Below are 14853 nucleotides of genomic sequence, written 5' to 3' on the forward strand. Positions count from 1 at the left end.
TGGTCCAGCACAAGTTCCTGCCACATGTACAAGGTTCATGAGTGTTATTAATATGAGTGTTGGTGCAGGTCAAGCTGAGCTGCTCATGAAGGAACGCTTCACTCAGTTCTCTGAGCTCATTGATGATTGTGAACTGAAGCGTGGGGAGAAAGAGGTCACCTGCCAAGATCTTCAGGGCTTCTGGGATATTGTATACATCCAGGTACCTACATTGTGGAGCTTCATATAATTGTGGTGCTGGGATAAATGTATATTTTTTATTTATTGATTTATTTTTATCGTTTTTTTTACCATTAGCCTGAAGTTTTTTGTTTGTTAATTTGCTTATGTCTGTTTGTTCTAAGAATAATTACATTAAAATAATTTTCTTTTCAGGTATATAATTCTGAAGCTTGATATGATCATGGTACTTAATTTTTTTTTTTTTTTTTTTTTTTTTTTTTTATGCTGTGTATTTGTTTCCCAATTGCTTATTGTATGATTCTCTCTCTTTATGTCAGATTATATGAAAGAATTTACATTAACATTTTCTTTCTGACAGGTGGAGGATGTAGTGAACAAATTCAGTCAGCTTAAGAACCTGGAGAAGAATGGCTGGGTGATAAACAAGCCATCAGCACCACCACTCACTGTAAGGCTCTGCTGGCCTGGCCTAGACACCATGCAAGTCTGGGCCAGGTTTGTGTGCATCTCACCTTCCTTCCTGATGTGATGCTTATGGTAATGGTAACTGATTTGTTTATTATGGGCTTCCTCAAATATCACTTTCCCCACCAGAAGCCGCCTCCCATCAAGAAGATTGAGAAAAAAAAGATGGGGCCGCCTAAGCCAGCACAAGGAAACAGTGACCTGCGGGCCATGATTCAGGCAGCACGCCGCAAAGCCAAGCAAGAAAAAGAAAATGCCAATGGAGATGTAAAGGTAATGGTGGAGAATATCTGCTTGTGGACAAATAATATTGGTGGGGAAGGAGAGAGCTTTGTTCTATTTCTGTTCTGTTCTCACAAGTATTGCTAATGAGTACTGTAGCAACAAATTCATAAAGAGATACTCTCCTCATAGATTAACAAGGACTGTATTACTGACAGGATGGTTTGCACATTATGCTTTACTTGGGAAAATATAAAAGGTGTGTGGTATCTTTCTGAATACTATGTGATTAATTATAATTTAGGATTAAAAGGCTTACAAGATAGTGGTAGGTAAGGTTATGTGATTCATTGAGAAGTAATGGTTCATTGTTTGGCAGGAATCCCACTTTGTGGTGCGTATGGAGAACAAGAGTCCTCTGAAGGAGGTCCAGGAGAAGCAGCAGGAGAACCTCTTCAAGACACCCATCAAGCCAGTCAAGACAAAGGCAGCACTAAAACATCACACACCTGGTTAGTATTGCTGTCTTCAGTCATATGTATATTATTTTTTTAGTGTTGTCACATGCCACACTCACCTGTGAAACATCATATGTAGAAGTAATGAGAAATTAATCTAAAGGATAGCCATGGAGCATCTGTCAAATAACTCAGATTGTATAAGTGTTGTATTGTGGTGGGAGGAGGAAGCCAATTACTGAGTGCCATGTGTCTCCAGGTCGGGATGAGGTTAGGGTGCTGGCGTCATCACTCCTCAAGGAACAGCTGCACATGTCACCTGTTGTACACAAGGACTACTCTCCCTGCATGCGGGTCACTCGCTCCATGAAGGCTAAGGCTTCTGGCAAGAAACTGGGATTTTGAATTATTTTGATGTAGTTTTCAAGATTTCTTGGTACCTGTCTTCCATTTTCAACACATGCATATAATATGTATAAACATGGCAATCTATTATAGTTATATAAGCAGTACTCATGTGCCTGAAATATAGTTTCTGATACATTATTCTCTTTACTGTTATTGTTTCACTACATAGTTTACTTAAATACAGGGAGATGATGTTTAGTTCTGCATTCAGGTCTCAAGTGTCTAGTTTATATATATATATATATATATATATATATATATATATATATATATATATATATATATATATATATATATATATATATATATATATATATATATATATATATATATATATATAAGTTTTTGTAAAGAATCTCCAAAGGTTTGCAGTATTAATGACAAACTGCATATTGCTACTTCAATATTTTTTATGGTTGCTTTTTCAAAATATACACAAACACACTTAATTCTTCATAATAGTTCACTTTCAGAAATAAGTGTATTATTCATATGGTAGAGATCCTATTTACCTGTTTTACTGATGGTTTACTGATAGATCATTTATTGATCAGTCATTTATTTTGAAACTTCCTATCAAATTACAGTTCATAATGTGCAGTACCATGTACTCAGGTTAAGGTTCCAAAGTCAAGTATTATACTTAGAGAAGTGCTTTTGCTTGAAGCAAAATATATATTCATACATATATGCCACGAAATACATATATTTCTACATACACCCATCTTAGTGTCTTTCTCCCATGTCTTCAGTTCTAACCTCTGTTCATATATCTCCATTTTTCACAATTAGTCCAAGGTGTTGCTCAACTATTGGTCAGGCAGCTTACCTCCATGAAGAACCACTGGCTCATCAGTATTACCCTGAACCATTTCCTTAGAGGATTGGAAATTATGGTGATACAATGATCTGGTTTGTGTGGATAGTTGTAATATTATCCAGGATTTTATGAAGTTAACCAAAATATTACAGATAATGTTTTATTTCAGTGATGTTGAATTAAACGTAAATACTGACTTGTAAAATTAAATGAAGTTGTACAAGAATTTTCCTAAATTTTCCTAAATTTTTCTAAATGACGTAATATTTTTATTGAAAACCTTATTTTCATACTCTATTGAGATATGAATTGCATTACCTTTGTTTTGTACATATACTTTCAGCTCCCAAAACTTTTTTCATTATTCAGTCACACTAATTTCCAAATGCATGCGGGAGTGTTTGGTGGTGAGTTGTGCAACCTTTACTAGACGTCTGATCATAAACAGCTGCATTTCCATAACTTTTTATTCGCTTTACCACAATGATGCCCAGGTATATGACATAAGGGTATTGACTGACTGATTCATATCAAATGATGAGTTTGGTGTATTCCTGAGGAAGAGCCATCCCACGCACGGACAGTGGAGGATTCATCTTGAATACTGAGAGAGGCTGTTGTTACGTGCCCTTACGGACGTCAGTCTCTACCTTGTCCCTTGCCCACGTCGTGGGGTTAATGTGATAGAATCCATACTCATTTTTTTCAATTAACATGATCTGAATCATCTACGAGCTTCAATGCTTGCCATGTTGAAATAATGATCAGTGTTATACAAAGAAATGTTTCAGAATGTTGTGTAGGGTGTAGTGTAAGGTAGACGCATATGACCACTACAATAAATGGAGGAGGGAATAAAATTAGAATAAATCTGCACCAAGTGCAGTCTCATAACGGATGTGGGCGTAGTGAGCAGGACGCGTCCGTCGTCCGGCGCGTCGGTCCCTCTGAGAGGAGGATGTGTCCTGGTGGATCAACGGTGTGCTCTTCAAATGTTATGACAGTAATCCCTGCTTCGAGGGATGCGTCTTTGTGAATGTAAAAAAATGGGAGGGGAGGGCTGCGGGCGGTGGTCAGGTGGCATTTCTAAGACCGAGTTATGGTGCACCGTAAGAGGGAGGAAAATAGACGCTCATGTACAGTGTATCGTCATACCAAATGTTTGCTGAAATACCAGGCCCACTCACTGCGTGATGACAACCGTGTCTCCCCCAGGGATGTCATCCGCCGCTTTCCATACAAGTGGTAGTCCCATGCCAACACCTAAATTAGCAAGTTTCCTAGCTATTCATGCACGCGGCTCTGCTGGCTCCTGCTCCACTTAGCAGGTGTTGTGGGTATGGCTGCAACCTGTACACTTATTGTGCTATCATGCACACTGCAATCTACGACTCTACGGCGACACCCCGTTGGCTGAGATCACCTCTCTCCTGACGCAGAGAGAGCCCGCCGAGTTTGCCGTCACACTAGGTAACTGAGGTGACCAGATTGCCGCAGACAAAGGTCCACAATGACAACCAGGTTCATTCAGTCCGTTATCGTCTCGCTAAACTGTGCCAGTTGGGAGTGCGACGTGAACAACCTCTAAGGTGCGAGGCTGAGGCTGAGAGGTCACACATCGCCAATACCATCATAATTATTGTCTCCGGCGGGCCACACCCTTTCTATCCGTCTCCTCATAGAGACTTCGAACAGCATGGCACCTGTGCGTCTTTGTAGCATATCGTCTACTCTAAGCTCTGAGCGGTGCTCATTACACGTCAGTGCGCTCTCTCCACCACCAACAGTCCTTTCCTTGCTTTCCACAAAGAGCACAGACACACTAGCTGTGAGGAGGAAAACCTGCCGTTACTCAAGAACAGAGTCAGTCTTCTTCATCCCAACCGTTACTCTCAACAGTTGGCTATGATAATAAAGGATTCACTAGACAGGTAATGTATTGTACACTAATAACACCTTTAAATCGTATATAACTAACAAACTGATGAAGTAAAGGCACCAAAATACTGCACATCCTTCTTCAATGTCACATTTCTAAGAAATATTGAAAGACCTTCAACCTAGAGGAAAGAAAGTGACAAAGGATTTTACAACGGTTTATCTCAAGCCTGACATTCTCAAGGCCGAGCGCACCCAACCCACCTTCCCGTGACCCTCTCGCCGCCCACGGGCCTCATGCCCCGGGATGGCCCCGCCCGTGTTGTTTGCCGCAGCATTATGCATTCAGTATTGTCTTGGAAAAAACATTGTTTGCGTGTGGCTGGCTAAATATAGTCATTACACTGTTAGATTATAGTGATTCTAAGAAAAGAAAAGAAAAGACCATAGAAACAACAATACGTAACATACAAATCTCGTTAATCTTGAGAAAAAATCTAACAAGGACATGTATCTCAAATTTGTTTCAAACGGTGGCATGGAGAGCTGAAAACTGATAGTTACTAAGGCTAAGTGACTCACTTGAGTCAAAGTCATATGATGTGAATAGACCAATGAAAATGGGAAGGAATCTACGGAAATGACATAAATGTGCGGTTAACTGAGGCTCAGAGACTAGCTACGAGCCAATTAATGGATCTTCTTAGCTACTTGCCTATTTAAAAAAAAAGTGCCAGACTTAAACAAGAAAATTGTGTTTACTTTTAATGAGAAACCTGTATGATGTGTGATAATTTTTCAGTCATATTTGGTGAGTTGTTGAAATGACAGTTTGGCAACGAGTCTTTTACCATTTGTTTAGATCTGACGTCACGGCAGCGCTCGGCAGTTCCTGCACACCCTCGCCAGGATGACGACCGGATCGGATACCTTTGGCGTTCCCTTGAAAAAGGCATCAGACATTGATGTCCTAAAGCCGCTGAAAAATCTGATAACTTCCCGCTACCAGACGGCAGACCAGGAGAGCTACGTGAGTGCCATCAACGACCTGGCCAGGCTACGAAACTCAGCGGTGTGCAGGACTCTAGATAACCATGAATCATCCCTGGAGACCCTGTACAGGTGAGGCGGATCTGCCAGCCACTGAGTGTCACGTGCTCGCCCCTTCCTGTATAGCGCGTCCTCATGTCATGTGTCTCTTCCCTGTCCTTCCTCGTGGCTGTGGCGGCTGGATTATGTTTCCTGACCAAGGTGTGTTTCTCATTTCATTGTTCTGACAAAGAAGGCGAAACTCACTGTGGTTTTTTCTTCATTGAAACTTTAACATGGTAATCATAGTTGTCACTACTACTGTTAGTAATAGTGCCACTTATGATTATAATAACAACACTGCCAACACATCTTTGTGCTTAATGTACATTTCTATGTCAGTTGTTTGCCCCGTGTTTCGTCATGACAGTTGTACCCACTGTTTAGGCCACCTGCATGTCTACTCATGTCTCATCCTACTTTACTAGGAAAGAATTGGAGTGCTTCCTTTTTTTTTTGGGGGGGGGGTGGGGGGATAACTGGATGCTGTTTGCCTTTGTCCCTGGGAGATGCAGATCGTTGGATGTCTATACTTATTATGTATGTATTTTTGACTCTCCATGTCATTGAATAGCCAAATCTATTCTGAAAACTAGAAACCAAATTCATGAAATTCATTCTCTACACAAGAAATATATATGTATTAATCAGAACAAAGGATAAATTATTGTATTCTAACAAAAAGAAATTGTTCCCTGAAACGGACGTCACGAGTAATATACCTGATAAGATAGTACTTTTATTAGTATTAATGTATTATCTGTTTTTATCAAGATAACAACCCAGTAGTGTAAGGGTTAGCACATGTGATTCACAGCTGAGAGTTCATGGACTGTTACAGTCAGTTAAAATCCTAGGCCAGATAGAAATGAACTGAGTTTGTTTAGTCAAGGAGTTATTGCCTTATAACCAACCCAGCAAGAGTGGAAGGGTAGTAATCCTGTTCATCTTGTCCTCTTGTGTATCTACCTAATTGTATTTACCCAGTTGTGGGATCAAGGAAAGTGATTATGCTTATGCTGTCCTTTCTCCATATTTGCTTGTATTGAATTTTCTCTTAGAGTCATAAATACTTTGTTTGTGGACCACTCTCTTATCCACATTATTGCAGACTTTTACACTTCTCTGGAGAAAGCTGTACTTCTTAATGTCTTTCCAACAAGTGGCCCTCTCAGCTGTCTCCATGTCTCTGTCATGTCAATTTTGTTTCACAGATACAGGTTCTCTTTTTAGTTGTTCTGCTCCCTTCATCACTAAACCATAATTGTAATTGTTCCCTTCTCAGTTCTAAGGGTGGGAGCTGTAGCCTTGACAATTTCTCTTTATGAGATGGGTCTTTCAAATTAGGTAAAGTTTTGGTTGCAGTTCTCTACTCTTCTGATTCCTTTTTTACATTTTTTTCTTTTGAGGTGAACTTAAATTACTGCATATTCAAGCCTTGGACATATCATTGTAAATATTTTCTTCCTCATCATCCCTTCACCTGAGTGAGTAAATGCCATGTTTGGCGTCCTTAACAACTTGAGAACTTTCCTCGCTATTTTATTTATATGTTTCTCAGTTAATAATCTGTTTAAAATATATCACTCTGTTCCTTCTATTCTGTAACTTTACTGATAATTCAAATTCCCTTCATGTAATTATAAATACGTCTGCTTTTTGCACTTCTTGTGGTTAAATTTAATTTTGATTTCTACAGCTCCATTCCCATATCCTGTCCATCTCCTTGTATTACTGTATATATATATATATATATATATATATATATATATATATATATATATATATATATATATATATATATATATATATATATATATATATATATATATATATATATATATATATATATATATATATATATATATATATATATATATATATATATATATATATATTTATTTATTTATTTATTTATTTATTTATCTACAAGAAACCTGCAGTTAAATTTAATTCTGCTACATCATGAAGGGTGAACAGTATGGTCTATATGTTTAAATAGAAAGTAATGAAGGTGCACTTTTCATAAGTAGGATCAGTATTTTCTGTCTATAGCCATGTGTTGCTGCTACCTGACTAAATCACCAGGTATGGAGGAATTATGGTAGTGATGCTGTTGTGCTAGGAGATGTCTTTTCAAATTAGGATCTTTGCATACATATATTTTTTGGGGGAAAAATATTTTCATCATAAATGTAAAACATTTATATTACATCACCTTTTCTTTTTAGAATTTATGAAAGTCATGTATTAGATGCCTATACAAAATTGACATAATTTTTATGTAAGGAGCTGTTTTAGAACATATAAACTTTTGAGCGGCTGAATAATAAGCAAGTTCCATTCATGCATCACTGCAGGTACTATGACCAGATTGTTGCCTTGGAGTCCAAGATCCCTCCATCAGAGATACAGATTCCCTTCAAATGGAAAGATGCCTTTGACAAGGGATCCATCTTTGGTGGCCGTATCAGCCTTAGTAAGTACTGGTGCTTCACCCTGTGTGATGGAATGATAGTTGATGTAAATGGCTGTGCTGAAGTGACTACCTAGATTGAGGTTGTTGGAGAAAGCAATTGGCCATTCTGTCCTATATGCTGAGTTCAGAGATTGAATGGAGATACCAGTTTACTCTTTCAGGATTATGGTAAACGCCCCAACTTATTACACCTGCAGCAACTGTACTGGACACTTTAATTTATTGACAACACCATAGATCTGTTTAGAGCATTAATGTAGATAGCCAGTATATGAGAGTCTGGTAATGAGGCTTTGCTGCACTGTGTGTGTTTGCAACCATAACTTTACTGTCCCCTGGTTCCTCTACAGCGGTGGCCTCCTTGTCATATGAGAAGGTGTGTGTGCTGTACAACATTGCCGCACTGCAGACCCAAGTTGCCGCAGCACAAAACCCCACCTCAGATGATGCCCTGAAGCTCAGTGCGAAGTTGTTCCAGGTTTGTATGGGAATTTCCTAAAAAGCATAATAAAGTTCCTATCTGATTTCTAAAGAATATATCACTTGTTTATTTAGTTGTTTGCTTGCCCTCCATAATAAAATGTAGCAGTCAATCTTTGTATGTTAAGCATTGGGATGACAGTGTTTTGGTGTTGCTATTGGTATTGATGGTGCTTCCCCAGAGTGCTGCAGGAATCTTCAACCACCTGAAGGGCATTGTCCACTCAGCAGTGCAGCAGGAGCCCACACCAGACCTGCAGCCTGAGACACTAACAGCACTGTCCAGTCTGTGTGTGGCTCAGGCACAGGAGGTGATTGCTGTGAAGGCCATAAATGGTATGTACTAGAATTTTAAGACACTTCTCTAATTTTGGATCCTTTTGGCTCTCTCCTTTGGGGACCTTAGTGGGCCTTTTCTTCCTTTTTGTTGCCCTTGGCCAGAGCCTCTCTTACCTTATAAAAAGTTGTGTGTGCTTGTCATCTTCATATTAATTACATCAAGCTGCAGTGAGAGAAGGGAATAAAGAGGTATTGCATGCAGCTGATGAACATCAACATGTATATGAGAGGTAATGATGGAGCATCTGTCCTGTAGATCGTATGAAGGACCTGGTGGTGGCCAAACTATGTTCCCAGTGTGAAGATTTGTTTGGTGAAGCCTTGAAGCATCTCCAGAGAGAGACTCTGAAAGGCCTGTGGGACCGTGACTGGATCCCCCATGTGGCAGGGAGGCAGGCCGGCTACCACGCCCTGGCCGAGTACCACCAGAGTAGAGTGAGTATTGGCTGTGGCTAATACTATCATGGATTTGATATTCGATGGATACTCTGTTTTTCTATGTATTTTGTTGATGCCTCCACACTCTTTATTCAGATTTTTATTTATTTATTTATTTATTTTCCTCTTAAGTTTCCCTTGTTAAATACTCAAAAGTTATTTACTAATAGTGAAATGTGTCAAATAGTTTTTCCATCACTGTGTCTTGCCCATCCCTGATCCTGGTAATGCATATTAATGAAACAATGAGCTCCTTAATGATTTCTCTCTCTCTCTCTCTCTCTCTCTCTCTCTCTCTCTCTCTCTCTCTCTCTCTCTCTCTCTCTCTCTCTCTCTCTCTCTCTCTCTCTCTCTCTCTCTCTCTCTCTCTCTCTCCATATATAATAGTGTGGTACTAACTTCAGGTATGCAACAGCAAGAAGATAGTAGGTGAGGAGATTGCCCGACTCAAACACGCTGTGGAGCTGTTCAAGACAGCCCAGACCCGTGCTGGGGACCCAAGTCTCTTTGAGGAGAATGTTGGCCGTGCACAGCGAGCGCTGGATGAGGCTGTGAAGGACAACAACTTCATTTATCACGAGGCTGTGCCAGATGTAAGATACCTAATTACCCATTACTTTCTATGCCATAATTCATCATTAGCATCACTTGTAACATCCCTGCTTAGTTTGTTAATGATATGCCTTTACTGATTATTTTTCTCATATAGCCTCTAAAGCATGAAAATTTTGTGTTGCTGTGATATTCCTTTTATGTGGGGGCTGTGGTTGTTTAAAAGTTGCTGCCTAATATAACTATGAATGGTGCTGCAGTATTACACTAAAAGTTGATGGGCCACATTCCCTTCCAGTTCAAGTCCCTGGCAAGCATAGACAAGGCTGTTGTGGCCAAGGCAACACCAGTGCCTGAGAAGTTCAGTGCTAACTTCACTGACTTGTTTGAGACCTTAGTGCCTGTGAGCGTCCAGCAGGCCTTGGCAGCCTATGACACCCGCAAGCAGGAGATTGTCAGCATGGAGATTGGCAAGCTGAGAGAGAGCACACAGCTGCTCAACTCCATCCTGGCCTCCCTTAACCTGCCAGCAGCCATTGAAGATGTCGGGGGAGAGAAGGTTCCTCAGTCCCTGCGTGAGAAATCTGCCTCTGTGGCCCAGGCTGGAGGTGTTCAGGTGGGTGGTGTAGACTAATATTAATGTGATTTTGAAGAATGTTTCAAGGTATAAATATTATGAATTCATGTTCAGAACTGATTTTATAGAAACCAATGTTTATGAAAGAAATATCATGCTGTGTAATGCCAGCATAAAACAAACAAGTCCTATTTTTAATAATGTGGCTTGCTATCTTGGCTACCTTTTCATGATTTCTGATGTTAGGTGCAAAAGAATTAATTGCAATGATATTTTATGAATGAATGAAGAAGTAGATGATAGTGCACAGTACAAGGACAATATTTTTCCTTTAAGGCTCTTGACAAGATGATCAAGGAGCTGCCAGAGCTGCTTACAAGGAACAGAGAATTGCTGGAGGAATGTGAAAGGCAGCTAACAGAGGAGAAAGAATCTGACAACCAACTGCGTGCTCAGTTCAAGGAACGGTGGACTAGGACACCCTCAGACAAGCTTACGGGAACCTTCCAAACCAATGCTCAGAAATACAGGTTAGGACTCTGTGTCTAAGCTGAAAATTTCTCTTCCTTAAGAACATCTGCAGAAATTTTTATTGTAGCTATTTCTATTTGATAATTGTTATTTTGGAAGTGGTAACCTTACCTTTGAAAAGTTAATAAAGTGGAGGAGGGCATGTGTGTGTGTGTGTGTATGCATGCACAGTAGGTCATGCATCAGTTACAGCTATTAAGAGTGTGGTACATAGCCTCTTTATAACTAAAGCATCGCTTGATAGATCTGATCCTTTTGCTTGTGCAGGAATGTGATAGACACAGCGGTATCAGCAGACACCACCATCCGAGAGAAGTATGATAAGCATAAGGAAGGGATGGACTTGCTCTCAGCTGGTCCTGAAAACTTGGCTACTTCTCTGCCTTCTGCTGGAGCCAGTGACAATGGCAGCAATCCAGCCATTCAGAGGCTCAAGCAACTGATGGAGGATGTTGAGACTCTCAAGGTAGGCATCTGTGACCTTTTGTGAATTCAGGAAGGTGAGTGGGTATTGAGAGTATAGATAAATATCATTGGAGATAGGGAGTTTTGGTGTATGTTGTCACTCATTACTTTATAGTGAGTTAGGTGAAGACATGATTTTGTACATTGCAGGCTGAGAGGGATGCCATAGAGTGTGAGCTGAAGAGTGCCAATGCAGATATGAAAGATGAGTTCCTGAATGCATTGTCTCAAGATGGAACCATCAATGAAGTTGCCATTTCCACAGAAAGTTTGGGTCGGCTGTTTGGTCCCCTGCAGAAGCAGGTGTGTTGTTATTCTGTGTTCCAAAAGTGTGGAGAACCAGACACATGGTAGGGAAGTGTGGATCATGCTTCTTAATAATTATGTATGATTTTCATTTATATTAAATACTTCATTACAGGTGAAAGAAAGCTTGGACCGCCAGGAAGGCTTGGTGAAAAATATTCAGGAAGCTCATGCTGACTTCTGTAAAGCTGCGACTGGTGTTGGTGGTGAGCGGGAAGCCATGCTGATGAAGCTGGCAGCTGCCTATGATACCTTCAATGAGCTCCGCAGTAATCTGACAGAGGGCACAAAGTTTTACAATGACCTCACCCAACTGTTGGTTAATTTCCAAGGAAAGATCAACGACTTCTGCTTTGCTCGCCGCACAGAGAAGGAGGAGCTGATGCGGGACCTGACGCAGGGCTTGGCTAATATGAAGGTGGGCACCACCCCCAGCACCCCTGCCCACCATCAGGACGCTGCTGCCAAGTCTCCTCCTCCCCGTCCTCCTCCACCCACTGTTCCTAACCCCTACCAGGGTGCTCCACAGCCAGCAGCCCCTCAGCCAGGAGCCCCACCAGCACAACAACCTGGGGCACCCCCTGTGCAGGCCCCTCAAGCCCCTCAGGCTCCTCAGATGTATGGTGCCCCTCAGCCAGGAGGCCTGCCCTATCCTGTCAATCCAACAGGGATGCCAGCTCCTCAAGGGTATGTGTACCAGAGCTATCCAGTGTACACACCCATGCCTCAGGGGTACTATCCTTACTTTCAGCCACAGCAGCAGCATCCTCCTGCGCAGCCAGGATATCCACCATACCCTCAGCAACCCTACCCTAGCTATCCCTACCCACCACAACCCCATCCCCCACAACAGTGATCCCTCTTATGGTAAATTATAAAAGAGAAGCTTATACTTAAAAACTTTTTGCCAATCTTTATGCTTAGTTTGCAATATCATTACTGGTGTGTGAGTAACTGATCATGTTGGGTTGTAGTGTGTGCAGTGTGATGTGAAGGTGCTGCTGTGGCTGCCAGATGGATGCAGCTTCAGGGAACTACTGTGTATGCTGTGTATTTCTTTGAAGCATTCCACATTTGGAATACTCCTTTTTTTCCCCCCTACGATTTTGTTACAGTACATTTTTGTCCTCTCTTAGATATTTGCATCATATACTAGCCAAGTTTTATATTTGCCTTTTGTAGCTGAATTTATTTGTGACATGTAGCCTTAATCATTTTTACTTTAAGACTTACATATTAATCTTTGGTTTCAATGTTACCTGCATAGGGAATTACCTTTGAGGAATGCAGTACTGTTTAGTGTGATCCAAAGTGATATATTGGCTGAAATATGGGCTGACTGGGCCTCAATTGCTAGTGCATATATAGTGTGCATCACTGGCCTCATCTTATCCTAGTGAGCAATCCAGGAAGGATAGAGTTAGAAAATTGCTCCTACAATTTGTTGCATGTTACATGAAATATTTTATTGTTCACATACTTTAGAGCAAAATGATATTTAAACTATGCATTAATAAATATATCTACTGATCTAAATATATTGCCGTCACATAAAGATAGCAGAGCACTTAGTAATTATTACAAGGTGAGGCCTGTGCTCTTCAGCTTATTGCATTGTGCATGGGAATATGATTTACAGACATATTGAGCACTTTTCTGAAGTCTAAGTGCCATGATGAGCATGTGTGTCTGTAAAACTCATATTGACATAAGCTGTTTGCTAGTAGGTTCATGAGCAAGAGTGGTCAAACAAAGTCTGTAATTGAAACTCATGAATGACAGAACTTGCGTGATATATTTACATATCAGGGACTCAATATGTTCTGTTGTTCATGTCAAAGAAGCCTCTTTCATCCAGTCAAGTCAGTTCAATTGCCCTTCTTACTGACTATCAGCCATGTGTCACAGAAGTAATTTATCGTAATATTTAAGGACATTTTATACATATATATAAAATTAAACAATACACAAAACATTTTATTTGACTAAGAGGTCTAGGCCTTGAATCAATGGCCAGGTGGAGACTATGTGAGGCACATCTTCCACACTGAAACCTCTTCTCCTTGTGTTGAATGCAGTTACTGATGTAAATTGTGAGCTCCTGGTGGCATCAATGGTGGGCCAGCATTCCCTCTCTCTGAAGTTTTGAAAGTGTTTACCCTTGCAACAAAAGTCTGATAATAGTTCTTGCAATATATGTAGAAGGAACAGATGGTGTTGAAAAAATGGGAAAATAAGTGTTATGTTATATATACATATTTCATGTGTTAAAATATGCAAATCTTGAGAGATGATGTTGGAGAGGAAGAAGAAAGCTTGATAAAACAGCATACTTAGTTTTGATATTATAGGGCTTGTTGATGGCAAGTGTATATGATTAGGCTTTAGCAAGGGTGTGTGTGTGTGTGTGTGTGTGTGTGTGTGTGTGTGTGTGTGTGTGTGTGTGTGTGTGTGTGTGTGTGTGTGTGTGTGTGTGTGTGTGAGAGAGAGAGAGAGAGAGAGAGAGAAAGAGAAAGACTATTGTTGTTTGCAGCTCTTAGGATGGCACAGAACATACATACCCACTGTGCTTTTCTTTGTGAGTAGAATTTATTAACTTGGAGGGGTTGTAAGTTACTTCATGTATATTTCATTATTCAGTAGTCTTTTCTTTGGTCTGAAGGAACTGATGATGACTATTGGAGTCCTGTGTTGTCACTATAACCCTTAAATCAAAGTAATCTTTAGAATATTTTCATAGTTATACACCTGTTTTTATTTTGAGAGTTTTCATTCTAAAGGTATGCTGTGTGTAGAATTGTAAATAGTGCTTGTAACAATGACAAAAAAAGCAAATCACAGCTTAAATTTTGTTGGAAAATATTTTGTCACAATATATTACTATATCATAATAAAACCATAAAGCCTGATTATCTTTTTAGATACATTTGCACACATTGTGATGAAACACATGAAATTATGATATGTACATATTTTGCACAATGGACATCCTGATTCTGTTTGAGCAGTACCATGTATCAGCTAATGCAGCGTGATGCAATATTTCCCTAGAAAACTTCATCTTGAAATATTTGAATGAATTACGAGTATAATGTGTATGGGCAAAGGAACCGTCAGGTGTGACGTGATATTAATATTGTCTTGTGACACTCAGCAAATAGTG

At 40.0% G+C, this 14853-nt stretch overlaps 2 protein-coding genes across 2 annotated transcripts in view; both read left to right on the plus strand.

Annotated features, from left to right (window-relative positions):
• Positions 1-2458, plus strand: part of LOC135111714 (disks large-associated protein 5-like) — a 6800-nt gene extending 4342 nt beyond the window's left edge. Inside the window, exons 3-7 of the mRNA XM_064025341.1 lie at positions 69-202; positions 542-631; positions 778-921; positions 1250-1382; positions 1588-2458. Of these exons, the coding sequence (XP_063881411.1) occupies positions 69-202; positions 542-631; positions 778-921; positions 1250-1382; positions 1588-1733 (647 nt within the window). The 3' untranslated portion in view covers positions 1734-2458. The remainder of the gene's footprint in view (positions 1-68; positions 203-541; positions 632-777; positions 922-1249; positions 1383-1587) is intronic.
• A 2839-nt stretch (positions 2459-5297) lies between these two features.
• Positions 5298-14599, plus strand: LOC135111715 (programmed cell death 6-interacting protein-like). Its single transcript, XM_064025342.1, has 11 exons — positions 5298-5556; positions 7884-8002; positions 8353-8480; positions 8665-8818; positions 9078-9256; positions 9664-9852; positions 10110-10427; positions 10725-10918; positions 11187-11385; positions 11535-11687; positions 11806-14599. The coding sequence occupies exons 1-11, from the start codon at positions 5345-5347 to the stop codon at positions 12544-12546; spliced, it is 2586 nt and encodes an 861-aa protein (XP_063881412.1). The 5' UTR covers positions 5298-5344; the 3' UTR covers positions 12547-14599.
• Positions 14600-14853: the final 254 nt, after the last annotated feature.

This window comes from Scylla paramamosain, chromosome 22 (assembly GCF_035594125.1).
Source record: "Scylla paramamosain isolate STU-SP2022 chromosome 22, ASM3559412v1, whole genome shotgun sequence".
NCBI classification, from domain to species: domain Eukaryota; kingdom Metazoa; phylum Arthropoda; class Malacostraca; order Decapoda; family Portunidae; genus Scylla; species Scylla paramamosain.